Raw genomic sequence first — 27,463 nt, 5'->3', positions numbered from 1 at the left:
CATTCGGAAATGTAGAAATTTAATGAACATATCTTTTTACAAAACATTTCATGAAGCACCTTAGATTTCCTTAGACAAATGTACGATTGACTTTTATCATTCACATATATGCATCGCAACTGATTGTACAAGGGCACTAAACAAGTAAAATTGAAAAATACAGTGATGCGCTTTTAGATTAAAGGAGATTTGTGAAGAAAGGAATTTTTAAGCCTTGTGCATATAAATTATAAATTTAATCCCTGCCTATACCTTACAAACTAAAGAGAGTGCCATTAAATGTGTAAAGAATAATCAATTAAAATGTCCTTGATAGCATCTGCTGTTTTGGGTCCGTCCGTCTCAGTGACAGACTTAGACTGCTGTTGTCTTCTTCTCAAAACAATGTGTCTTTCTACTCTGATCAAAACGGTGTGTCCCCTAGCGGATACTCCATGAATTGCATGTTATTCAAAATTTTCGTTCCATGTCTTTTCTGCATTTTTTTCACTTTTAAATGATCCTGCGGGCCTGATCAAACCTGCTTGTCGGACGGTAACGGCCCGCCGGCCGTATGTTTGACACCCCCGCTCCAAGTCCTGATTGTTTTTTGTACATTCCAATATATCAGGAATTACAAATGTGTATCATCAAAGCATATTCACCCAAAGTATATTATTATTATTATTTACAGTCTATGACGCATCTTTCACACATGGCCAAGAACAACCATCAACATCAGGGAGCGCCACCAAACGAAAGAGGATTGCAACACTTACACATGACGACGATGATGTTGAAGACAGCGGTGAGTCAGTGCATCGTCAACACAACTCAAAGTTTCATTACCATTATACTAACATGCCAACTTTCTTAGATGAAGAGGACAAAAAGACTGGACAGAGATCTCTTGGGAAGAAGAAGACAGCAGTTCGAAAAGAACATAGTGAAGTTGGTAAGATGAATTTCTGTTGGATAGATCCGTATAACAATTTAAGAAACTCAAACAGCACAAGTCACTGTGACTTGCAGATGTAAAGACGAGTCGTTGAAGTGGTCTACTCAGTTGTAAAATTGTCTTCAATTTCTGTATGTTCTTCACAATAGAAGGCTTCAGAAATAGAAAACAAAAGTTTGGGGCATGCTGGAGCCTATCCTAGCCGTCATTGGGCTGTAGTCAGAGTACACCCTTTAGTGGTTGCCACCCAATTGGGGGGCCCACATAGATAAACAAGACATTAAAGGCGGAGACTAGGCAAAAAACCCCACATTAATTTTAAGGATATTGAAAAATATTAAATAATGTAAAGAGCATAACACTCATGAATCATGCCTTGAGGGAAATTGCTGCTGAGGTGTTTTTAAGTCAACAAAGTTGCTTTAAACTAGATGCCTAAAACATGTTTTGAATCAATGCATTTTTTTTTATTCTGGTCCTGTTATCAGTCAAGGCAGTGTTCAGATCTGTTTATATTCAACTAAACCACTAATAACCCTCTTTTTTTCCCCTCCAGAATTGGAAACTAAAAAAAGGAAGAGACCCGGACTCCAAAGGAAAGAGCAGCAATTGATCGACACCTTTCAAAATTTGTAGCATTAAAGAAAGTTCCAAGGAAAGATGACTGCGTTAAGTGTCGTAGTCAAGCATCGCCAGACCTTGAAGACCGCACATGGAGAGATATTCCACAATGAAATTATTAAAAGATACAGTATGTAATTGGGAAAAAAGCTTGAAGATGAAAGATAGAGAGAGGGAGAGACATAGGGGGGAGATAGATGAAGGGAGAGAGGGAATGGGATGAGAGAGAGGGGAGAAAAGGAATAGAGTTTGAAAGCACAGTTATTTGGTAGGGTATATGTGGGTTCATGTGTCAGGTTGTGGCGCAGCAAGTTTTTTTAGTGTGCGTTTTGAAGGTTGAAGTTTTTCAGGTGTTCTTGTAAGTTTTGAATAAGAGTACTTTTGTTTGTCAAAAATAAATCATAAAGTCAAGTCAGCTTTTATTGTCAAATATGCTCTCTGTGTAATGTACAGCACAGATTAAAATACTTTCCTCTCTCAGCCACAGTGCAAACATGTGGCGTATTGAACACACAAATATCAGAACTAAATAAAACTAAATAAATGACAGTACCCATAAATTAATGGTGATAAACTGTTTAAAAATAATATATCTGATTATAAATTTACATCATTAAATGTTTAGTAAGGTGAACGGCACCTAATCTACTTCAAAATCATTAAGAATGCATGGCCAGTGCCCGGTCCTCACTTATCTAGTTAAAAACTTTTTCTTAACCTTTGGTGTTTTATTTAATCTAAAGGAATGTATTGCCTAAGGGCGCCCTCCTGTGTCTAGAAATGTGTCTTTTTCATTTCTTTTTCAAGCAGAAAGGGTGGTCCTCGCTTTGTAGGCCTTTTTACTCGGTCCTCACTGTGCAGCAAGTGCAGGAATGTGTGTGTGTGTGTGTGTGTGTGTGTGTGTGTGTGTGTGTGTGTGTGTGTGTGTGTGTGTGTGTGTGTGTGTGTGTGTGTGTGTGTGTGTGTGTGTGTGTGTGCCGCCTACTGCCCGAAGACAGCCTAGATATGCCCCAGCAAGCCCGCGACCCTCCTGAGGATAAGCCGATTACAAAATGGATGGAAATGAGTGTGCACATACTTTATAGTTATCAAAATATTTCAAGCATGCTGAGAACTCTTTTTTTGTTAGTTTTTTTCACCTGTACGGATTTCACACACACACACACACACTTTTACGCACAAACTCAAGAAAGTGAATGAAGAAATGTGTTTTTAAATCTTAAAACTTCATAATTTTCCACCAGAAAATCCTCAAGTGGGAAATGTTGAAAATGTGCCATGATAAAATGTATAATGCTTTTATTTATTCATTGATGTATGTGTCTATTTTCTCCACCTTCGCTTCTACATTTGTAATTCATTCTCCTGCATTTCACTTCAGCGACTCGACAGTAACACAGGCATTTTTAGACAGTCAGCGCTCTTTCTTCACGTTTTTTTTCTATGGCACAGCAAATCATTATGTCAGGATGTCTTGCAGGTCCCGAGCGCCATTCAGTGGTTGGAATAAAAAATTTTTAAAAAACGCGTTGCAGATTGATTTGCTCTTGCAAAGCGAGGTAGCAATTCTTACACCCCTCGACACGACCCCGCTTTCAACCTTTAAATGATAAATCTCAGATTATTTTGTCAAACTGTTTATTTTCTTTCCGCCGCCCTGCGTCGCAAATAACGCGAAAAGACGAGGGGGGAGGGGAAAAAAAACACACTCGGTTCCCGCGGCCACTTTGATTTGACGTAAGTTTGCATACATCACGTCAGAAAGTCAAATAAACTTGGCTTTCAGTGGATGTCAAGAATCCAAATCGTTTTAGCCCCACAAATCCGTTTTGGGGAGGGGGGAAAAGCTTTAATAGCCTAATTGGGGCCGACCCAGTAAAATTGATACAATAACATCCCAACCTTTCGCGTGAGCGTGGGCCGCGCGCGCGTGTGTGTGTGTGTGTGTGTGTGTGAGACTGTGTGTGCTCCCCGATTTTCCACGATAAGGGTTTTTATTATTATTAACGATATGTATATAATTCGCTGAGAAGCCGAGGAAACATTTTATGAAGACTTTGAAGACTTGATTTGTCTTCGGCGCGCTTTTGTGCGCCTCACTCCTGAAGGGAGTTTAAAAACATGTCACCTCTCGTTAGCGCTGTCCCCGTCCACTCCTCCTCCTTCTCCTTCTCCTGCATGTCTCCGATCGTATTTATTTGCACTAAAATATACCGGTCAAAAATTTACAAACGCAAACGCGTGTCAATTGATTTTTTTTAAACCGAATGAAAATGTATTTAATATACTTGGTGGTGTTTTTTGTGTGTTTTGTTTTCTCACTCATTTTTTTAAATCGTATTTTATTTTTAATGATCGTTTTCTTTTATTTTTCATGTTGCAATCTCCATTTAACGTGCCCCAAAGGCCTGAAAATATGTTTGCCAGTTACGCGTCGTCGTTATTTTCATTTCCGTTTTAAAATGTGGTGACGTCTTTGATCACGTTATTTTCCTAAAATGAGCACGTGAAATTTGGACACTTGATAAATACACGCTTTTTTTATTAATTATATTATTTTCAAAGTTGAACTTTAGCACATATTTCGAGGACTTTTGTTAAAGAATAAAATAAGTAAATTGTTGTATTAGCTGTCGAAGCAGGAGGAATAGACGGATTTTATCCTATTTTCTTCTTTCCTTTTGGAAACCTGTGAGATGAAAACGATGTCACCAATTTTTATATTCCACGATGAACAATAGCAATAATAATAATATCATCATTATAAAATGATTTATTTTCGGAATAATTGAATTTAAATGTATTTTGAACACGGTGTTTTATTCGCTCTCACTCGCTAGCTCTAGTGGTCTGTGTTGATTTGCTCTAACTAGCTAGCTAGCTAGCTCAACATCAAAAAGAGTTTTTGTTAATTTTTTTAAAAAGTAGATTTATAGTCTACTTTTAAAAATGTGTGTGGATCGATCCACATTTTATTTTCGTGCAAACACCATAAATTCCATACACAATTTTTTTTCAGTGTATCTGTCTTTCTGTCTGTCTCTCTCTCCTATAAAGAAGGAGCCAAATGACTGCGGAAGAAAAATGAGGATGTGTCAAATCGCCCACATGTCAGTGATGAGGCCACTGTCACCCATCAGCATGGAATCACTCTATTTTCTCATTTGAGGAGAGGATAGAAAGCAAGTCATCAATCCTGCGTCTCACCCCCTGCATCTCACAACACAAAACCATCCTTAAGGCTGTTGGGGTCCCCCCCCCCTTTTGCATTTGACTGCTGTACTGCGGTGGTGAAGAGTCGGTGCAGTGCGAGGGGCTTGCTTGGCCGCCATTGAACTCGAAGGACGGTTTCCCCATCTCGCTTTGTCAGGGGCGTGCTGACGTGAGGAAACATCTGCTGCGTCCAAATAGAGAGCGATGACTGGAATTATATGCAGACACAGAGGCCTGCCAGCCCTTGAGCCCTTGTGGCTAATGTAATCACAAAGGAAGAGCCTCTGATCGTGCTCCTTATATTAAAAAACAAACAAACAAACAAACAAACAAAACCTGGGCAAAGCCTTGAAATGTAACGTCCCAAATGTTGCAAATGTTGTCCCAATCGACCACAACATAAATTGGCTTTTGCAAATCAACAAATTAAGTCATTTCTTGAGAATGACATGCAAAATAAACCCCCCAAAAGTTGTTTGGTTATCTTACCATGTTGTTGGGCATGGGTAGGATACACCACAATCTCCACTTTGTTGCCGTGCTCCCTTTTGTGCTGCCCTTAGTCTCTTCTTGTGTAAAATGTGTGGTGGTGTATCCCTGGACTTGTGGAATGCCATTGTGCGTGCTTTGGGCGGCTTCTCGCCATTCTGATTTTGAAGTGGAGGGCAAAGGAGCGGCCCAGTGGAAAAGTGTCGGCCAGAAATTGCCTGGTCGTCACGTCTCAAGTGACCAGTCGGAAAAGCTGCAAAATGTTCTTCTCTCCCTGGAGGTGCGGAGTCACGTGTTACTTTGGAGAGACGACATGTGCCTGCTTCTCCGGATTTGCTGTGCCCTTGAGCAGTCTCTCCCCCTCCGCCCTCGACCCCCCCCCCCCCCCCCCCCCACTTGCGTGGTCTTGGTCCCGCGGTCCACTTGAGTGAAAATGCAATTTTGAAAGGTGGGGGCCACATTTCACCTGGTCGGTTTTCAATCGGCTACAGCAACTCGCCCTGATGCTTTTATGATTAGGATGGTTAAATTGGAACCAGAGAGACTGAGGGGTGGGGGTCGCGTTAGGGGGGGGGGGGGGTGACCTGTTCAGTGAGCATCACGGGAGCCAGCGAAGCTTTGTTTTGCCAATTTTCTTTTTTTTTTCGGAGCGAGATGAATGCTGTCATTGTTATTTTAAGGATAATCGCCACATCCAGGGCTCGCTGCGCTGCGTGCTAGCGTGTCACTTGTCATGAGCGTCAAAGCGTCCGCAATGAGAAGACTCCACTGGAAACGTGTTCGCCGGCTCCGAGCTGTGACAGTGACAAGCAAAACGTTGGCAGCTTCAGTCAAGTTTTTTTTTTTTTTTTTTAATGCGGGCCCGGGACGGAGCGTTGATCGTCTTTCCGGGTTCGCCAATCGCCCTTCTGGAGATCTAATGAAGGAAGGACTCTTGTCGTTTTGCCGTTGATTTTTTTATTTTGATCCGCTTGCAAGCAGACAAATACGTCAGAATCGGATTCTTTCGACCACTCTCTTTATTGTGTAATTCTGATGAAGATGATTATTCGTAGTGGTTGTAGTCGTTGGAGTACGAGGAGAGCACACGCAAGAAGTATTAATTTTAATAGTAGTACAAAAGCTGAATTGTGATTATTTTTAATTCTTATGATCATTATTATTAGTAGTAGAATAGGTGTAGTAGTAGTTGTTATAGTAGTACACTGAAAAAGAATCCTTGGTTCCATGAGATTTACTTAATTCGGACATCTTAAAACGTGTTTACGTGTTTAACATTTGAATAACTTTGGGAGTATTTTCTATTTCGGAAAATAAAAATAGAAAATAACGTCACATTGTAATCCCTTGCAACTGAGAGTTGAGTTTGTTTTTTTAAGCAGCTGAAGTGGAGCACCAGTAGAAGTTGCTTTGTAAGCAGTGGTATCGTCGGGAGTTCTTTTATTCGTTGTTGTTATAGTAGTAAGGCCATTATCATCATTATTATTACTTTTAGTAGTCGTTTCCCGCCCTCATAGAAAGTTGTTATTGTAGTAGCGGTAGTTGTAGAGTAGTAGATGTATTATGAATTAATATTATTGTTAGTAGTAGGAGTAGGATTACGGGTCGTATTATTTTAAGTCAGTAGGAATAGGAGTATAATTATTATTTATTATTCTTTCTAAATAGCAGTGTAAGAATACGTTTTCTACATACATACGTTCAGAAGAAAATGTCATTAATCATCATTTGGTCCCAATTCCCGATATGAACCAAGCTGCTTCTTGTTTCAATTCACGAGGGGTTGATTTATTAACATTTTATCGGGCTTACAAGTCATCATGCAAAAATATATTTGATAGCAAATACGCATAGAGCCGATTAGGATGAGGATGATGCAAGGTCCAACACCACCTGTACAATAAACATTGTAAAATATTTTGAAAATGAATGTCTTTGGAGAGACACAATTTAAACATCTTCAAATGACAATTATTTGTCTTCCCACTTTTCAGGATTCTTACGTGTTCCACTAAGCCATGTGAAATGTAATGAAACTGATATTTTGACTAAGCACTAAATTCTTTTTTGAGCCTCTTGGATGCCCAGTTGGCATGCTGCATCTTTTGAGTCACATCGCCTCTCTGTGGAAATGTTGGGTATTGCATAAAATACGCAGTCGATATTTTCCATTGGTTTTCATTTTCGTCTGTTTGTCTATCACCACCTAAAAAACCACAAGGACCCCCAGTACCCACTCAAAAATTATATATTAAAATTGTACAATAACTTAAATATAAACAAGTAAACACAATGTAAACTATGTGTAATTCGATATATGTAATTCAAATGTATTGCCCATGTATTGTATTTTGAAAATGTATTTTCTTTTAAAATAAAGTTTTGAAAACTGTAAAAAAAAAAATTCCTTGTGTGTCTAACAATTAAATCGAATAATTAGCTCCACTCACCATCTGTATTGATGAATAAAAGGCCCCGTGGAAGGGAGGGGGGGGGGAATAAATGTAAAACGCTGTGGTTGCTAGGCTACAAACACGTTCACAGGAGTGTCAAATAAACCAACGGCTCTCCATCGGTGCGTGGTTTCAAGTCGCCGAGGGTTGAGTCTCAGGCGTGTGGCGTTTGACAAATGCCTCAAAAATGTTTCCTTTCGATAACTAGGTCAACTCATTCATCTCACAATGAAAGAACTAATCAACTGATCAAAAAAAAAAAACGACCTTGTATAGTAAGGCGTTTTTGGCCACAAAAAAAAGACCGTTTTGAGCCGAAAAAAACCGACCATGTATAGTAAGGCATTTTTGACCGAAAAAAAGGCGGTTTTAGGCCGAAAAAAAACGACATCGTATAGTAAGGCGTTTTTAGCCCGAAAAAAACGACATAATGTAGTAAGGTGTTTTTAGCCGAAAAAAACGACCATATATAGTAAGGCGTTTTTAACCGAAAAAAACGACCTTGTATAGTAAGGCGTTTTTAGCCACAAAAAATACCGTTTTGAGCCGAAAAAAACAGCCATGTATAGTAAGGCGTTTTTAACCGAAAAAAACGACCATGTACAGTAAGGCGCTTTTAACCGAAAAAAAACGACCATGTAAAGTAAGGCGTTTTTGACCGAAAAAACGACCATATATATAGTAAGGCGTTTTTAGCCGAAATAAACGACCATGTGTATAGTAAGGCGTTTTTAGCCGAAAAAAAGGCGGTTTTAGGCCAAAAAAACCAACATCGTATAGTAAGGCGTTTTTAGCCCGAAAAAAAAACACATAGTGTAGTAAGGCGTTTTTAGCCCGAAAAAAACGACATAGTATAGTAAGGCGTTTTTACGCCGAAAAAACTACCACGTATAGTAAGGTGTTTTTAGCCCGAAAAAAACGACATAGTATAGTAAGGCGTTTTTAGGCCGAAAAAAACGACATAGTATAGTAAGGCGTTTTTACTGCGTAAAAAAAACGACATAGTATAGTAAGGCGTTTTTAAGCCGAAAAAAACGACCATGTAAAGTAAGGCGTTTTTAGGCCAAAAAAAACGACATAGTATAGTAAGGCGTTTTTAAGCTGAAAAAAACGACATAGTATAGTAAGGCGTTTTTAAGCTGAAAAAAAACGTTTAAGCCGAAAAAAACGACATAGTGTAGTAAGGCGTTTTTGACCCGAAAAAAACGACCATGTACAGTAAGGCGTTTTTAGGCCGAAAAAAACAACATAGTATAGTAAGGCGTTTTTGACCCGAAAAAACCGACATAGTATAGTAAGGCGTTTTTAAGCCGAAAAAAAACGACATAGTATAGTAAGGCGTTTTTAGCCCGAAAAAAACGACATAGTATAGTAAGGCGTTTTTAACCCGAAAAAAACGACCATATAAAGTAAGGCGTTTTTAGGCCGAAAAAAACGACATAGTATAGTAAGGCGTTTTTAAGCCGAAAAAAACGACATAGTATCGTAAGGCGTTTTTAAGCCGAAAAAAACAACATAGTAAGGCGTTTTTAGCCCGAAAAAAAACGACATAGTATAGTAAGGCGTTTTTACGCCGAAAAAAAACGACATAGTATAGTAAGGCGTTTTTAGCCCGAAAAAAACGACCATGTAAAGTAAGGCGTTTTAGGCCGAAAAAAAGACCGTTTTGAGCCGAAAAAAAAATGGCTCAAGGCGTTTTTAACCGAAAAAAAAGACCATATATAGTAAGGCGTTTTTAGCCGAAATAAACGACCATGTGTATAGTAAGGCATTTTTAGCCGAAAAAAAGGCGGTTTTAGGCCAAAAAAACCGACATCGTATAGTAAGGCGTTTTTAGCCCGACAAAAAACCACATAGTGTAGTAAGGCGTTTTTAGCCCGAAAAAAATGACCATGTATAGTAAGGCGTTTTTAGGCCGAAAAAAACGACATAGTATAGTAAGGCGTTTTTACGCCGAAAAAACTACCACGTATAGTAAGGCGTTTTTAGCCCGAAAAAAAACGACATAGTATAGTAAGGCGTTTTTGACCCGAAAAAACCGACATAGTGTAGTAAGGCGTTTTTATGCCGAAAAAACTACCACGTATAGTCAGGCGTTTTTAGCCCGAAAAAAAACGACTTAGTATAGTAAGGCGTTTTTGACCCGAAAAAACCGACATAGTATAGTAAGGCGTTTTTATGCCGAAAAAACTACCACGTATAGTCAGGCGTTTTTAGCCCGAAAAAAAACGACTTAGTATAGTAAGGCGTTTTTAGGCCGGAAAAACGACCATGTATAGTAAGGCGTTTTTAGGCCGAAAAAAACGACATAGTATAATAAGGCGTTTTTAGCCCGATAAAAAACGACCATGTTAAAGTAAGGCATTTTTAGGCCGAAAAAAACGACATAGTGTAGTAAGGCGTTTTTGGCCCGAAAAAATTGACATAGTATATTAAGGCGTTCTTAGCCCAAAAAATCGATTTCCACTGGTAGTGTTGAGCTCCACATGCCAGCTTTCGGTCCACTTATGTGTGAAACTACAACTTACCTGGAAACCCTCGAAAGTGCATGTCAAATACGCCTATAGTGCTTGACAAGTTATAGTCCCTGTTGGTGTAGAGGTATACATGCTGGTGTTTGCTCCAGGCAACCCAGGTTCAAATCCTGCTGAAGTTATGTGAGAAAATACAGTGCTTCCTTTTTCCTGGAAACCCTCGAAAGTGCATGTCATATATGCTTATAGTGCATGACAAGTCACAGTCCCTGTTGGTGTAGACGTATACATGCTGGTGTTCGGTCCAGGCAACCCCGGTTCAAACCCCGCTCAAGTTGTCTGAAAATTCAACACCTTTTCTTGGAAACCCTGGAAAGTCCATGTCAAATACGCCTATATATGCAGGACCAGTCACAGTCACTGGTAGTAGAGATGCATGCGCGGGTTCAAACCCTGTCCAGTGACAGCATGAATGTCTGTTCCAATAACCTAAAGCTGGGACATGGTCGATTTTTTCGGCCTAAAAACGCCTTACTATACTGTTTTTTTTTCCGGCCTAAAAATGCCTTACTATACTATGTCGTTTTTTTCGGGTCAAAAACGCCTTACTATACTATGTCGTTTTTTTCGGCCTAAAAATGCCTTACTATACATGGTCGTTTTTCCAGCATAAAAACGCCTTACTATACTATGTCGTTTTTTTCGGCTTAAAAACGCCTTACTATTCTGTCGTTTTTTTCGGGTAAAAACGCCATACTATATACTATGTCGTTTTTTTCGGGTCAAAAACGCCTTACTATACTATGTCGTTTTTTTCGGCCTAAAAATGCCTTACTATACATGGTGGTTTTTCCAGCATAAAAACGCCTTACTATACTATGTCGTTTTTTTCGGCTTAAAAACGCCTTACTATTCTGTCGTTTTTTTCGGGTAAAAACGCCATACTATATACTATGTCGTTTTTTTCGGGTCAAAAACGCATTACTATACTGTCGTTTTTTTCGGCCTAAAAATGCCTTACTATACATGGTCGTTTTTCCGCATAAAAACGCCTTACTATACATGGTCGTTTTTTTCCGGCCTAAAAATGCCATACTATACTATGTCGTTTTTTTCGGGCTAAAAACGCCTTACTATGTTGTTTTTTTCGGCTTAAAAACGCCTTACTATACCATGTCGTTTTTTTCGGCCTAAAAACGCCTTACTATATATACATGGTCGTTTTTTTCCGGCCTAAAAATGCCATACTATACTATGTCGTTTTTTTCGGGCTAAAAACGCCTTACTATGTCGTTTTTTTCGGGTCAAAAACGGCTTACTATACTATGTCGTTTTTTTCGGCCTAAAAACGCCTTACTATATATACATGGTCGTTTTTTCGGCCTAAAAACGCCTTACTATACCATGTCGTTTTTTTTCGGCCTAAAAACGCCTTACTATACTATGTCGGTTTTTTTCGGCCTAAAAACGCCTTACTATTCATGGTCGTTTTTCCAGCCTAAAAATGCCTTAATACACTATGTTGTTTTTTTCGGCCTAAAAACGCCTTACTATACTATGTCGGGTTTTTTTCGGGTCAAAAACGCCTTACTATACTATGTCGTTTTTTTCGGCCTAAAAATGCCTTACTATACATGGTCGTTTTTCCGGCATAAAAACGCCTTACTATACTATGTCGTTTTTTTCGGCTTAAAAACGCCTTACTATTCTGTCGTTTTTTTCGGTGCAAAAAACGCCTTACTATACATGGTCGTTTTTTTCGGGTAAAAACGCCTTTCTATACATGGTTGTTTGTTTTTTTCGGTTCAAAACGCCTTTCTATACATGCTTGTTTGTTTTTTTCGGTTAAAAACACCTTATTGTACATGGTCGGGTTTTTTCCGCTAAAAATGCCTTTTTATACATGGTTGTTTTTTTCGGCTAAAATGCCTTACTGTACATGGTTGTTATTTTTCTCAGTTAAAAACACCTTACTATACATGGTCGGTTTTTTTCGGCTAAATACGGGCTTTTTTGTGTCTAAAAACACCTTACTATACATGATAATTTTTTTTCGGTTAAAAACGCCTTACATGGTCGTTTTTTTTGGGCTAAAAACGCCTTAATATACATGTTCGTTTTTTTCGGTTAAAAACACCTTACTGTACATGGTCGTTTTTTTTCAGCTAAAAATGCCTTACTATACATGGTAGTTTTTCTCGGCTAAAAATGCCTTACTATACATGGTAGTTTTTCTCGGCTAAAAATGCCTTACTATTCATGGTCGTTTTTTTCGGCTAAAAACGCCTTACTATACATGGTCGTTTCTTTCGGCTAAAAACGCCTTACTATACATGGTTGTTTTTTTCGGTTAAAAACACCTTACTGTACATGGTCGTTTTTTTCGGCTAAAAACGCCTTACTATACATGGTCGATTTTTCGGCTAAAAATGCCTTACTATACATGGTCGTTTTTCTCGGCTAAAAATGCCTTACTATTCATGGTCGATTTTTCGGCTAAAAACGCCTTACTATACATGGTCGTTTTTTTCGGGTAAAAACGCCATACTATATACTATGTCGGTTTTTTCGGGTCAAAAACGCATTACTATACTGTCGTTTTTTTCGGCCTAAAAATGCCTTACTATACATGGTCGTTTTTCCGGCATAAAAACGCCTTACTATACTATGTCGTTTTTTTCGGCTTAAAAACGCCTTACTATTCTGTCGTTTTTTTCGGTGCAAAAAACGCCTTACTATACATGGTCGTTTTTTTCGGGTAAAAACGCCTTTCTATACATGGTTGTTTGTTTTTTTCGGTTCAAAACGCCTTTCTATACATGGTTGTTTGTTTTTTTCGGTTAAAAACACCTTATTGTACATGGTCGGGTTTTTTCCGCTAAAAATGCCTTTTTTTACATGGTTGTTTTTTTCGGCTAAAATGCCTTACTGTACATGGTTGTTATTTTTCTCAGTTAAAAACACCTTACTATACATGGTCGGTTTTTTTCGGCTAAATACGGGCTTTTTTGTGTCTAAAAACACCTTACTATACATGATAAATTTTTTTCGGTTAAAAACGCCTTACATGGTCGTTTTTTGGGGCTAAAAACGCCTTAATATACATGTTCGTTTTTTTCGGTTAAAAACACCTTACTGTACATGGTCGGTTTTTTTCAGCTAAAAATGCCTTACAATACATGGTAGTTTTTCTCGGATAAAAATGCCTTACTATACATGGTAGTTTTTCTCGGCTAAAAATGCCTTACTGTACATGGTCGTTTTTTTCGGCTAAAAACGCCTTACTATACATGGTAGTTTTTCTCGGCTAAAAATGCCTTACTATACATGGTAGTTTTTCTCGGCTAAAAACGCCTTACTATACATGGTAGTTTTTCTCGGCTAAAAACGCCTTACTATACATGGTCGTTTTTTTCGGCTAAAAACGCCTTACTATACATGGTCGTTTCTTTCGGCTAAAAACGCCTTACTATACATGGTAGTTTTTCTCGGCTAAAAACGCCTTACTGTAAATGGTGCTTTTTTCGGCTAAAACCTAGCCGAAAAACCGCCATGGTCGTTTTTTTCGGGCTAAAAACGCCTGACTAGACATGGTCATTTTTTGGGGGGGAAAAAACGGCTTACTAGATTTTTTTTTTTCGATCTAAAAATACCTTACTATACATGGTCGTTTTTTGGGGCTAAAAACGCCTTACTATCAATGGTCTTTTTTTCCGGCTAAAAACACCTTACTGTAAATGGTCAGGGTTTTTTTCAGCTTAAAACTTCTTACTATACATGGTTGGTTTTTTGCCTAAACACGTCTTACCATGCATGGGTGATTATTTTCTGCAAAAACACGCCTTGCTATCCATGGTTGTTGTTTTCACCTCAAAACGCCTTAATATATATACACGGTCGTTTTTTTTTCGGCAAAAAACGCCTTTGTAACCAAGGTCGGGGGTGGGGGGGGTTGCGGCTAAAAAAAAGCCTTACTATCCCTGGTCGTTTTTTTCTGCTAAAAACGCCTTACTAGAAAAGATCGTTTTTTTTTTTTAAATGCCCCACACATTTAAAAAAACGACCATGTATACTCATGTGATTTAAAAAAAAACACCATCTTTTTTGTAATGTGCTTTGAAAAAGATGACCATGTATTGGAAGACTTTTTTTTTCTTTTAATAAACATGACCATGCATAGTAAGGTGTTTTTTTTTAGATGACACTACCAAGTGATAATGACATTACAAAACATCAAACATTATCAGCAGTACAATTTTAAAATATATTGCTTAATCAAATGCGAGCCACGCCGATAATTTACTTTTACATAAGCGCACAACTTAAGGCAAAATAAAATTATTTTCCTTGTGTATCCAACGATTAAATCAAATAATTAGCTCCAACCACAAGTTTTTAAATTGCCGTGGGTTGAGTCACAGGTGCGTGGCGTTTGACAGCTGCCTCAAACATGTTTTCTCTCGATAATTAGGTCAACTCATTCATCTCACAATGAAAGAATTGACCTTGGAGAGGCCGTGTTTTACATCTCAGAGGCGTTGATAGGCCTCGTCGCCTGGGCTGAGTGGGGCCCCCCCCCCGAGTGAACGATGGCTCGTCGCCTCTGCATGAAAACAACTCGAGTGCTGATTGTGACGCGCTAAGAAACATGTTGCGTAAGTGTTTTATTGTGTTGTCTTTGGGAATAATCACACCACAAAGGCTAATCATAAACCGGTCTGCGAGGAGTTGATTTAGCGCATTCATTTGCAATGAATGGGATTACTTTCATATGTCGGAGATCACGAAAAACAGCTGTCACATCCGTTCACTCTTAAAAACAATAACAAAGCGGTATCCAGACTAGACTAGAGACTGACCGAAGATTTTTTTAGGCCAATGTTGATTCTGATATTTGGCAGCAATGACGATTTGAATGACAGACAGAACATGCAACAGACTTTGCAATACATCAGAGAAAAAAAAAATGGCCACATTTTTTTTCCAAAATTTTACACTGGCAAAATTGTAAATTGTCAGCGCCTCTTCTTGAAAATCCCCCCCCCCCCCCCCCCCCCCCCGCACCTCTAAGGACCCAATCAAATATTCGCCTCAGCAGTGCCTTGGAACAATAGCCGCTGAGAGTTGCGAGCTTGCTTTTTGCTTCATGCCGCCGGAAAATATCACTTGTGCTGTGATGGGACGCCAGTCAAGTAAAATTTCAGTGCGGGGCCTAAAATTATTCATTTTTCTATTTTTGCGGGAGGGCTCATCCAGTCAGTCATTCAACAATATAGCAATCAATCACTTAGCCGACTTTCAAACGTTCAAACAATTGATGGCCGTAAAATGTCTAAACGTTTGAAAGACTCCCAAGTCAACGCGGCGCTATCGGCCCACCGCTACTCTTCACCTCCAGTGCACCTCGGCATCCATTCAACACGAGCGTGCCGGAGGGGCCGAACATCATTCTTCATCTCTCACGCGCTCTTTGATGATGGCGCTGTGGAGAGCGGTGTTCAACGTGTCCTTACAAGACTCTCCTCTGAAAGCGTTCATGCGTTCATCAGCCTTCACCTCGTGGTGCTTCTTTTTTTTTTTTTTTTTTTTGGTCGGGCGCGGACTCGCAAATATTTCAAGTGCCATTTAGTCGGCGGTGGGTGTGGGTAGGATGGATTATTATGGATCATTACGTAACTCACCGTCCTTGATGAAACATAAACATGCAATAAACGGAAGCAAATCTCGCCGGCTGAAATTCTCTCTCGCTTTTCGAAAGGGGCGGCCGAGACTAGGAATTGGCAAAGTCAACGATGTCGACAATCATCTGCTGTGATGACAAAATCACGGCAGAGTTCGAGACCAACGGATTGAAAAATGATCGTAAACAGTCGCAGCTTTACAGTTGACTGCACAAAACTATGAAGAGGAGTCTTTTTTTTTTTTTAAATTGATTCAGTCGCCCCTTGTTGTGACCAACCAACACGAAAGCTTTCAGTTCTGTGACCCTTCACCCCTGACATCTCGCACATTGTAACATCGCCGCATATGACCTTGTGCCACCCACAGCGTCCCGGAGCCACGAACCCTCCCTGACCCGGCAGCGAGAGGCCCCGCCACGTCGTACGGGCCCCCCCGCCCCGAAAGCCCGCATCACCTCCGATTGCCTTGACAGACGCCAGACAGACAGCAATGTATCCAAGGGGGATGTGTTTCTCTCGCTCGGTCTTGAAGTTCAGAACAAAGAATGGTGTTGCCGCCGACTTCAAGGCAGTGTGACGTTATAGCCGACAGCTGCCTCCACTTCACAGGGAGAGTCGGGGGGCTGGGGGGGTAATCTGGAATGACAGTATGGCTGCAACACTCACCCTGACATATTATCTATATCTACTTTCAGCTTTTTTTTCTTGTTTAAAATGACTTAGTGACAAAAGAGACGGAGAGGTTGCGCAAGACAACCACTAGCTTAACGCTAACACGCGAGGCAAAACCGCATAGCCGGGCTAACAAATGGCATTGATAGCTGTTGGGTCTGTATCCTTTAAACAACGGCTACACAAACCGCGCATGTAGACAGATGATAAAACAATACGTGCAGGCATATATTCTTTATCCTCGATGAAAAACGACTCGCATGACAGAATCGTACAATTGTTTACTTTCCTGACATTAAGCTGAGTGTTAATGTTCAATCTGTGCTTCATGTTAAAGTAGGCTACGTATTTATGAGTTACCAAAAGTACCATCAGTGATACACAAATGAAAATAAAATAGTCCAGCTGCATTTAATGTATAACTTTACATTTAATCATTTGGAAGTGTTTGTTTTGAAATGTTTTTTTCGGTCAGTTGTGTTGTACTATCATCAATGGTTCGCTTCAGTTGTTTTTAACTTTTGGGTCATTTTCTGATATTTAGGGACAATGTTAATGTTTAAACTGCCTAATATTAAACTACTATAGTCTTTTTTTCCTCACTTTAATTTTCCTAAACTGTATTTAAAATTAGCACGGTAACTGTGCTTAATGTTCCAGTGGTTGGAAATAATTTCGGTAAGACTTTGGGTCAAGTACACTTAAATCCATATTCTGTATTTTCAATGCCAGCCCCCTTTTTTGAGCTCATTAGCCTTCTTATGTGAGGCCTTTTCAATTTATTTATTTTTTCCTGTCATGGGATGTCGCGGTGGAAGAAAAGCGAGATAAAACACCAGCGACCTCCAACTCTTTCCGAGTTAGTGTCGTTAATGCCTCGACCGACGCTGGCCTTCTCCGAGTCCTGCCCACGGGCCATTTGGCTGCGTCCGAGTCACGTGCTAGTTGAATGGCCGTGGTCTAATATGCCATCTGCGGCCAACACAATGCGGTCACTTAAGAGGCCGCTTCCTCGAGTGGCTGCGGCCATTAGTCAGGCGGCTCCACAAGTGACCCTTCACTGGCTTTTACTCTTCAACCACTCATGGGGGTTTTTTTTGTTGTTGTTTTTTTCTGCTTTCCATGCTGCTTCCGACCGTGATTTTTTGTCTGCTTTTTCCTATACAATCTGGACCCTTTAAAAAAAAAAACTTGCGCCCCGCAGTCAATTCATATGACCTTGATGGTGGTGGCTCCAACCTCTTCAGCACTCATTTTGTTAGTCACGAATGCTCCTCAAATGTAAATTCCCCTTTAGCACATTGCCGGGGGACCTTAATGTTAAGGTCAGTGTTGGCCGCAAACCAAGTTTGAATAAAACTAATCGAAACTCACCAAAATCTAATATGAAAAGCCATGCGGATGCTGAAAATTACACTTAGTAGTGCCTCATTGTTCACTTTCTACAAGCCTGAATTGTTTCCCAGCCTCAGAGCACATATTCGTACGTTAATAGTATAACCCCAACTCAAAATGTGTGACATAGTTTGGGAATAATTTGTTGCCAGACATTGGGTTGATGTTCCTTTTCGTCATGACCATAATGTGACAGTTAACAATCTAACACATTGTCCTTTACTGACTAAAGCATGACAAGCTAGTTTTGATTGACGTGAAAATGTGACGGGTGTTCTGTCAGATAAATTACAAGACGTGTTAACATCTTATGTTACCGAACAATCACCTTTTGATATATTTCACAGAAAGCTTGAAGTTTTCCCTCTAGTGTTAATGGGTTGCTAGCTAGCTTCAAGTTAGCATTCTTACGCTAACATCAATTTCATTAGCATGTGTGTTGAGTGTACATGCGGGAGAGTTTTTGTAGAAATGGCTAAAATGGGACGAAAACAAAAAAGTGCTTTCATCCCAAAGAGAGAAATTTCCAAGTCACCATCAGAGGCGTGTGTAAATCTTGGGGGCATGGTGACCAAGTGGTTATCATATCAATTTGCATATTTTGAGTGAATTGTGATTAATATTATATATATGTATTAAAAAAATTTGGGGTGGTGGCGGTGGGTTTGCCTCATTATGCACAAGTGTCAAACTGGTCCTCGTGAGCCACCATCCTGCATGTTTTGATTCAAATGATCAGCTGCTCCGTAGGAGCCGGATACAAATCTTGATCGATCAAATCAGGTGTGTTAGAAGGGAAACATCTAAAAAAAAAAAAAAAAAAACGTGAAGGATAGCAAGCCCTTAAAGCCCGGAGTTTGACATTTTTTTTAAATGAGTGACAGCGGATACTACAGTGGACAGCTTATCATGTTATCAGGTTACAGGGTGCACAGGATGGTTTAAAAACGGATTCAATGTCCGAGTGTCAACGATGCAAGTGAAAGAGCACAAGTGAACGCATTCTCACTTGGAAGGCTTTTAATAATTTACTTTAAAAAATAGTGTAAAAGTAACAGATATCTCCCACTTGGTGTGGATCTGTTCCATATTCAAATTGATGACCGACGTAACAAAGTCTTTTGCAAACTTGCATTTGTCTGTACAATTTCGTGAACACTCACTTGGCAATTTCCACGTATTTGGCTGGAAGTAAATGACTTTTTCCACTGTATATATTTATAGATATATATATATATATGTATAAAAGCTCACAGCAAAAAAATAATAATAATAAAACAAAAACAGCTTGAAATGTACAGCTTTTAAAAAATTCCAGAAAAACACAGCCGAATGGTGTATCATACAAACATGCTCCGATTGTAACAAATAGCAAAGGGGGCGGGGCCTTTCTCGTGGTTTGCTTGACATCATCTTGAAATCATAAGTCTCCTTCTTAAATATTTTCATTTGAACATTTTCGATTGCCTCGTTCAAGGATTCGCCTTAATATCTCCTGCATATTTTTAATTGAAAGGCATTAAATAAAACAAACGATATATAGATTTTCCTTTTTTTTTTTGTTTTGTTTTTAACTGATGTTCATTCTGTGTCCATCACCCTTTATTTTCATTAAGTGCCTGTTTGGAAGAGGTAATATATATTTGTTAGATATATACGTACAGATATCAAATTCTATGACATGATATAATTTGTATAAATATTGCATTAAATTGTCAACGTTCATTTCAGATCCCAAAAGATGGCAACAAAAAAGGCCTTTCTCCCCCCCCCCCTTTTGTTTCATTTTAAATATGACAAAATAACTTTAAATTCTTTGCAAATGTTTTACATTATGAACACCCCGGCCTGTCTTCATCTTTTTTTTTTGTACCGCCATTGCTTATCTACAACCCTTTGAAAGGTGAAGAAAAAGTGCCGCTTGCAAAACGCTCCCCCGTAAGAGTTCAAAGAACCTTTCAACAGCGCCTTTTTTTTTGTACAAAATTTAAAACGACGCAACAATGCCACGAGTGTGCGTTGACATGCAAATTTGCTGGTTGTACAATATTACAGATCTGCAGACGTTTGTTTCAAAATGCCACCCGAGTTTCTCTCCATGAGAAAGCACCGTGACTTCCATTTCCAAGTTTTTTTCTTCTGCACTGGCGTAGCATTTTGTCACTCGGATTTACATTCCAGGCCCTGGGAGAGTCCTCTTTGAGACGAGGAGTTGCAAAGTGGGAGGGGGGTGTGGGGGGGGGACGCTGAGAAGGCCCAGAGCTGCGGAATAGGAGGTGCGTACGGCTAGAGCATGTTGAGGATGGCATTGTACATTTGGACCAGCACGGCCAAGTGGACGGGCAGGCAAGACTGGCGGTCCTGGGTGGCAGGCGTGCACGTCAGCCAGGAGAGTGCATTGTATTGCTCCAATACAAATCTGCATTTTGGAGAGGGGGGGGGGGAATAGCATGAAGCCGAATCAAGTTTCTGTCACAGGTTTTCTTAAAAATTTGTCTCGCAATGGAGAAATTCTCAATTTACAGCAGCAAAATTATGAAAGGGACAAAGTATATTAATAAATATAAGCTTATTAAAAATATTTTTTACGTGCGTTCAGGAAATTTGTCGTAAAAAATTAAAATTACATTACATTGTGTGTGTGTGTGAGAGAGAGAAATGTAAAGATTTATTGCAACTAGCTTTTCAATTTAGATATCAAATTCCAACGTCTTTTTTTTCTTTGTCACAGAGATTATGTAAAAAATATGAATAATGATTGATACGATATGGAATGTGCACTGATGTGAATTTTTTTTTAAACCCCAAAAAAAAAAAGATTTGTAGCTTTTAGAAAATGTTCTAACCTTGGCAGTCTGAATTCATATAGAAAAAAAAATGTGCTGCTCATAAAATGATAGAAATAGCTCAAAGGCCACATGTAAGACAGCTATGTGAGTAAATATTTGTGTGCTTAAGAAGTTAAAATGTGGTATATTCGCAACAATTTTTCACGTGTTATCAGCCTTAAGTGATGGCACATTGTGGCTTTGGAGCCACGCAGCTTCTGGAGTCACTTTAGAATCCCACATTCGACACCCGCAGCTAGGAAAGCCGACATGTGTTGTATATTTACCGGAGCACATCAGAGGTGGTTTTGGAGTCCAGCGGGTGAGGGGTCCTCTTTGTCTTGTCTGCCACCAGCTCATCTGACTGGACCATGGAGATGTGGTGGTGGAGCGAGGCCTGCGGAGAAGCAACGGAGGGCGTCACGCGAGTATGGTGATCGACGGCGTCATGAGACTTCCGTTCCAGTCGACTCGGAATCGCCGGCTCTTTTACTGGAATTCTGTCACACGCGCGTCGGATCACGCGGGGCTGGCCCCCACGCCTCTGAACAAAATGTGGTTTTGGGGCTGTCTATTTCTGTCGATAATATTGATTAGTGGTCATTTACAGCATCGTCAGTGTCGTCTGAAAGGTTGAAAAAAAAAACATTTGAAGCCATAGGTGGTTGAATGGTTAGTGCGCCGGCCTCACAGTAAATTGTCCCTCGGTGTGAGTGTGAGTGTGCATGGTTTTTCGTCTATGTGTGAACCCGGAGGACCAGGAGAAAACCCACAAAGTGAAACAATGGTTTAGCAAACAATCATTCGGACCTCTGGAAACTCTGTAAAATGTGGAAATGTGTCTGAAAATAAATGACTTTTATCCTCTGTTTTGCAATACAATATAATTACTAATGGGCGCCCCCTTGTGGTGTGATATTTATTTACTTCCCCCCCCCCCACACACCTCTATAGCTGAATTATTTGTTTGATTATTTGCATTATATTTGATGAGAAACAAATACAAGAGTCATGTTTTAAGGACCTTGAGGAACAGAGGACACTGGTTCTCAGCTTGAGGACACGAAGCCCAAAACCAGTGCGGGAGTCCGCCGCCGGCCTGCGCCGTGGAGACGTAGTAGCCCAGAGCCAGCGGCTGCTGCTTCAGCTCTTCCGGCGGATTGTCTCTGGAGAGCAAGCGCTCGCCCTGGCTCTGTGGAAAAACAGGAAATTCAATTATTGGACCACGTGCACGGCGAAGGCGCGCAAAAACAAGAGAGATGCATCAGTGATACTTCAAGGAAATGAATGCCGTTCGTCTGGCAGGCCTGCGTGTGATGTTTATGATGGGAGGGGGGGAGAAAAAAACTAAATTGTTGTTTACGTGCAGCCATTCAAAAGGCAACGGACCGTTTTGATTAACTTAAACAGAAACGGCCACCAAACACGTCACTGTAAGGCCAGTGGAACTGTCTCGGTGCTAAAAAAAAAAAAGGTTGTATTTGGGTTTCAAAATAGGGTTTTAAAGTAGGATTAGGGTTTCAATTTATAGCACAGCAGCGGAAAGCAGCAGAATGTCTGAGCTCGGTTTTCAAAATAAAAGTTGGGAGTTAATATTTCAAAATTAGGATTTGAAACTAGGGTTAGGGTTTCAAACTAGGTTAGGGGTTTTATGGTAGGGTTTTCTACTGGGGTTGGGGTTTCAAATTTTTAGTTAGGATCGCATAGCAGGGTTTTAAATTAAAGTTAGGGTTTCATAGTAGGGTTTGTGTCTCAAACTAGGGTTAAGGTTTTATACTAGGGTTAGGGTTTCAAATTGGGATTCGGTATTTAAAGTAGTGTTTAAAACAAGGATTAGGCTTTTCAAGTTGAGTTAGGGTTTCCAATGAGCATTAGGGTTTACGGGTTCAAACTTGGATTCGGGTTTTCCTGATTCAGCACGCGCAAGCTTTCCCCACCAATCAGCAGCGGCGCTCTGAAGTCGACTCGTATCTCTTCCCTCAGGTGAGCCGACGACACCTGCAACGTGTTGGGAGTTGGCTGCTCTCTCGACTTTGCGATTGAGCCGTTAAGAAACTGTCACCGCGTCTGTCTTCGCCCCTTTTCGCCCCGGGAGACAAATTCCTCCACGTTTGGCAGCTCTTCGCTCTCACATGCTGTTTGGCGCATGTGATGCGTGTGATGTGGAGTGTCAGTCCAGATGTCATCGCGTGGATCTGAGCTTCAACAGGCATGCTGCTAAATACCTCTCCGGGTGAAGAAATATTCTTTCAGTCACCAATTCATTAGTGACGTTTTTTTTTAAAACAGAGCGCGCCCCCACAAAAAAAGTTTTTAAAAAAAAAGTGGCACGGGGAAGAGTCACGGTTTAAGTACAGCACAATTTCCATCTTCAAAAGCACTCACCAACCTTGAATACGGACAGAGGTGGGAGCAATTATGTTTCACTCACCCTGGTGTGTTGAAAATGGGACCCCATCCCCATTCCGGATGGAGAGCCCGGCGATGGCACGGGGGAGGTGTTGGGGGAAGGGTGGAGGTTACCCGTGATCAGCATCATGTCGTGGCCGATGTCGTTCTCCAGTTCGTCAGGAAAGGGCAGGTCGAACATGTCGTCTACGGGAACACAACTCATTGGTTTGCCGAATTTGGGCAACAATTGTTGTGTTTTCGTGACATGATTGGAGTGCACAATGCACAAAGTTAAAACAATCGCACGAGGCGTGCTGCTGCTGAGATGGAACAATGCCGCCCCCTGTTGGTGAAATAGAGTAAAACAACTCCATGTTTCTTTGGATTGCTTCCTGTATTATTGTTACATTGGAACCTGACATTTTTCCAGAAAATTCACGATACTTATTTTATATTTAGATATCATTGGTTTGGGACTCGAGGGCTTTTTTCCCCCTTTTATTACCACTTTTGTTGATATTTAATGTCTTGTTCAATATTTTCTCACTGCACTATCCGTAACGGTCGACCAAGCTTTATGCTGTTCCACCAACAGCCCAGCCCATGATTTCACTGGCTGTGCATGTGCAGCTTTATGGTTGTCCAAAGACGCGACCTTGGCACGACGGTATCCAGTAAAAGCTAATGAGTACCGTTATTGTCCTCAGTGGGGTAGGAGCTCGGCGCCAGCTGGGTGGTGGCGGATGTCGGGAAGACGAGGATGTGTGTGCACGAGGCGTCCTGAGGCGTGTTCAGCTGCGACGTCTGCAGGTTCAGGGCAGTGCTGCGGCCGAACACGGAGCCCATCGTCACCGCGTCTGAGAGCAAACGGCACCCCGAAAATAAATAAATTTAAAAGTGATTTTGTGTCACTTTACAAAAGTATTAGATCAGTTTGTGTACCGCTAGTGCTACAAGGGCTCCCTCTAGTGGTTTGCAAAATAATCACCAGTAAAGTACACTTCAGTTGTATTTAACTTTGAAGTTACATATATTTGCATTAGTTTTTTTAAAAGTCATTGCCTTCTACTCATTCAATCCCAAAGACGTTTGTGAACGTCTTTTCAGACTTGGTTCTGAGTAAACCTGAAACTCACTCACTCTCGTTTTAAGATTTTGGTATCTATTTGTGTACCGGTATTTCTTTTTCAAAGATTTGTTAATTGTTTATATATTTATCTGTGATGCCCTCCTGTTATGTTGTGGGTCTAAATGACCCACTTTCAAAACAATTGACTCCCACAGCCCCTAAACTCGATGATCACCTTCACGTGGTTACTTCAAGAGTTCTATGCCGCGTTGGTCTCTACCTACCGGGCATGACCACGAGGGAGCCCTGCGGCTCCATGGCGACCAGGCAGGCGCTGAGGATGGAGGGGGTGTCCGCCACTGAGATGCCACACATGCGACACGCCTCCCTGAGCTGGCGCCCTATCGATTGCAGCGAGTGCTCCCCGAGGAGCGAGCTCCAGTCTGGCGGAGAGAAAAGGACAAAGTGGCGTGACCAAATGACTCCTCCTGCACTTAAGTAAAGACATCATCTTCATGACCGACTTCAACTCAGCTGACCAACCGAGTCAGTATTGTGTTTTCCGCACTACAAGGTGCCTCGGAGTATAATAAATGGCCTATTCTAAAACTGTTTTCAAATATCGGGCGCACCGCATTATAAGGTGCAGAGAATAAAAGCTACAATAGCGGCTGAGGTTGCGTTATGCATCCACTAGATGGAGCTATTTTTTTAAAGAAAATATAATCAAAGGCCAGTAAAATAATTCTGCACCTCGCTCACCGCTTGTCCATGAAGTGAAGCCACGTCACCCACCTTTAAGTTCGCCATGGCCCAGTCTCCCTAACCGACCAATCACAATCCTCCATGGCAGTGAGGTCATCTGGATGATGCCGACGCACCACTCCCACAGCTTCTGCAGACCCATCTTCCGAGCAGACACCTTCGGGCGCCGAGCCCTGAATTAGAGGGTGGGAGCGGAGGTGGGGGGGGCGTGAAATTTTGAATATAAAGAGATTAAAGCAGTAAATTTGACACTAACCTGTTCGGCACGTCGACATTGATGATGCACGTCTCCAGCAGCTCTCCATGCTGGTCCGTGCATGACACGAGGATCCAGCGCTGGTCATGTGACAAGCAGTATCCAACAAAGAGCACGTTGTACCTGGGAGGGATTTCGGCCCAAATCTCTCCTTGCTCTGGTTGCTTGGGCCGAGTGGGCCCGAGGATGAAGGGGGGTGAATAGAGATGCACAGGGCTGGGATGCTGAGGGAAGACAAACATGTATCAGTCATGGTGGGTTTTTATCATGACGACAATTCATTTTATCATTTACCTCTGGGCTCTTGAGGACCGAGGTGACGGTGGACACGGGGCCAAAACCGGTCAGGGACTTGATGTGTGTGTGCTGGGGCCGCAGGCGTCTGCACTGGGAGTAACAGGAGAAGGCCAGAGAGCGCAGGTGCTGCAGGTATAAATGGCTTTCGCCACTGGCGGGCTGGAGGAGGTACTGGCATGGCACCACCTGCAGGAAGAGGGCCATGCTCTCAGCTCTGGCAGCTTTTTCTCAACATTTGAAAACAGACTATCAGTACCTTCTACGACACGCTTTGTCAAAATTGGCTTATTAGTTTGACTACTTGTTAGGTGATGAACATGAAGTGCTGAAGCGTGAAGGCAAAATAAGCCGAGCAGTCACCTTTCTCGTTTTGGGCGAGCTTCATACCTTAGTTTTAATTTCGGACAACAAAAATTTCTCGATTAATTTTTTCTTGGAGAAGATTGAAATGAAAGCTAATCAGATAAAGACTACGCCTACGACTAGATAATTTAGCCGTTTTTGCAAGCAAAACTATTCTTCTAAATTAAGCACCGATGGTGTAACTCGCTGCGGAGGCTTGCTGGGACGAGCCGAAAGTCGCAAGGTCCTCAGTATATCCATTCTTCGACAAGTTGTTTTGCCACCCCCGTTTACCTGTAGAACAAGTGCAGGTCTAATGGTCTCGGGCAAGGTATGCAGCATTTCCGTGTAGCAGCGAAGAAGCCCCAGCAGCCACACGCTTTCTGCCTCGACTTCGTCACCTTCCTCTTCCTCCCCTCCTTCACTCCGCGTGCCAGTCGGACTCAGGAACGCGTCCACGACGTAAACAACGATGGCCGGTGGGTTGGTGCGGCTGTCCGTGGAGTCGGGGCCAGTCGGGATACCGATTCTGTACTGCTCAGCGGTGCTGGGGGGGGGGGCACACTATCAGTTATGGACTGTGTAATGGTTGTATTTGGAACAGTGTCCCAGCACATCCGGCAGATGGCGCTGTGGTGATAAAAGCCAAGTGATGGTATTCTATCCATCTTGCTCATTTGAGAACTTTGGATAAGAGGTTACATGCTCAAAAGTGAAACTGAGAAATGTAGGCTTTCGTAAATGCGCCTGGCAACGAGTGACTACTTCAACACTGAGGAGTGCAGAAAAATATATATCTTCATAACCAGTCCGAAATGAGCCTGCTGATCAACAAATGGAAAAACGTCCCTCCGTCCATGCATGATGTGAACTGCTTAATCCAAACGCTCAAACAAACAAACACAAATACGGTGATAGGATGTGAGCGCATTATTTTTGCTCTTACACGTCGGGGTTCTCTGCTGGTGTGTTCAAGGGTCCTTTGGACTCGCTGGAGCCTCCGGGCGTCGTCTCCCCCGTCTGGCCTGAGGGCGTTGCAGATGGAGTGGAGGCGTTTACTGAAGCGGCAGCCCCGGGAGCTGGCTCCGCGTCCGACGTCCATGCTTGAGGTTGTCCAGAGGGGGCAGGTTGCGGTGACGAGTTGGGTGGTTGGATTTTGGATGGCAGCAAAAGCGTGCTGTCCAAAGGCAGGACTGACAGCTGGGGTCCTGCAGATAGAGGACAGAATTTGTACATACGGTACATGCACCAGAAGTCGGTTTCTGTAAAAGATGCTTTGATTGGACTGTGTGTGTGTGTTTGGGAGATTACGTTGCAGGTTCTTACCGAGCTGCAGCTTACAGGCATAGGCGTAAAGTTTCAGTTTGCTGAGGTTGTCTGCGTGGTGCTCTCCGGCCCAGGGACCAGTCAACCACTGGTCCACATCGAGCTCCTCCACCCTTTGGGACTCCACGTCCTCCCCCACGCGGATTATGCCATCCCGGGACACCTTGGCCAGAGGACGGTGCTTCCCAAGCCGACACGTCTGAGAATGACGTCGCTTTCGGTCAGGGCACTTTCTTTGAGGCACTCGGAAATCA

The 27,463-nt window shown here is 41.6% G+C and overlaps 2 protein-coding genes across 16 annotated transcripts in view; one reads left to right on the top strand and one right to left on the bottom strand.

Annotated features, from left to right (window-relative positions):
* LOC127591339 (uncharacterized) overlaps positions 1-17,250 on the top strand; it is a 279,941-nt gene extending 262,691 nt beyond the window's left edge. The window contains exon 6 of one of the 7 annotated variants that reach the window (XM_052051366.1): positions 16,236-17,250. In XM_052051366.1, the coding sequence (XP_051907326.1) occupies positions 16,236-16,338 (103 nt within the window). In that variant the 3' untranslated portion in view covers positions 16,339-17,250. Of the gene's footprint in view, positions 1-2,552; positions 3,065-16,235 lie in introns of those variants that run through there. The other 6 variants (XM_052051372.1, XM_052051375.1, XM_052051377.1 and 3 more) reach the window with 6 other exon arrangements.
* The window catches only part of LOC127591331 (mediator of RNA polymerase II transcription subunit 13-like), a 146,659-nt gene that overhangs the window by 55,819 nt on the left and 63,377 nt on the right, over positions 1-27,463 (bottom strand). The gene's annotated exons all lie outside the window — the stretch shown is intronic.

This window comes from Hippocampus zosterae, chromosome 18, assembly GCF_025434085.1.
Source record: "Hippocampus zosterae strain Florida chromosome 18, ASM2543408v3, whole genome shotgun sequence".
NCBI classification, from domain to species: Eukaryota; Metazoa; Chordata; class Actinopteri; order Syngnathiformes; family Syngnathidae; genus Hippocampus; species Hippocampus zosterae.
Note: the sequence above shows the minus strand (reverse complement) of the source record. Positions and strands in the feature narration are given on the sequence as shown.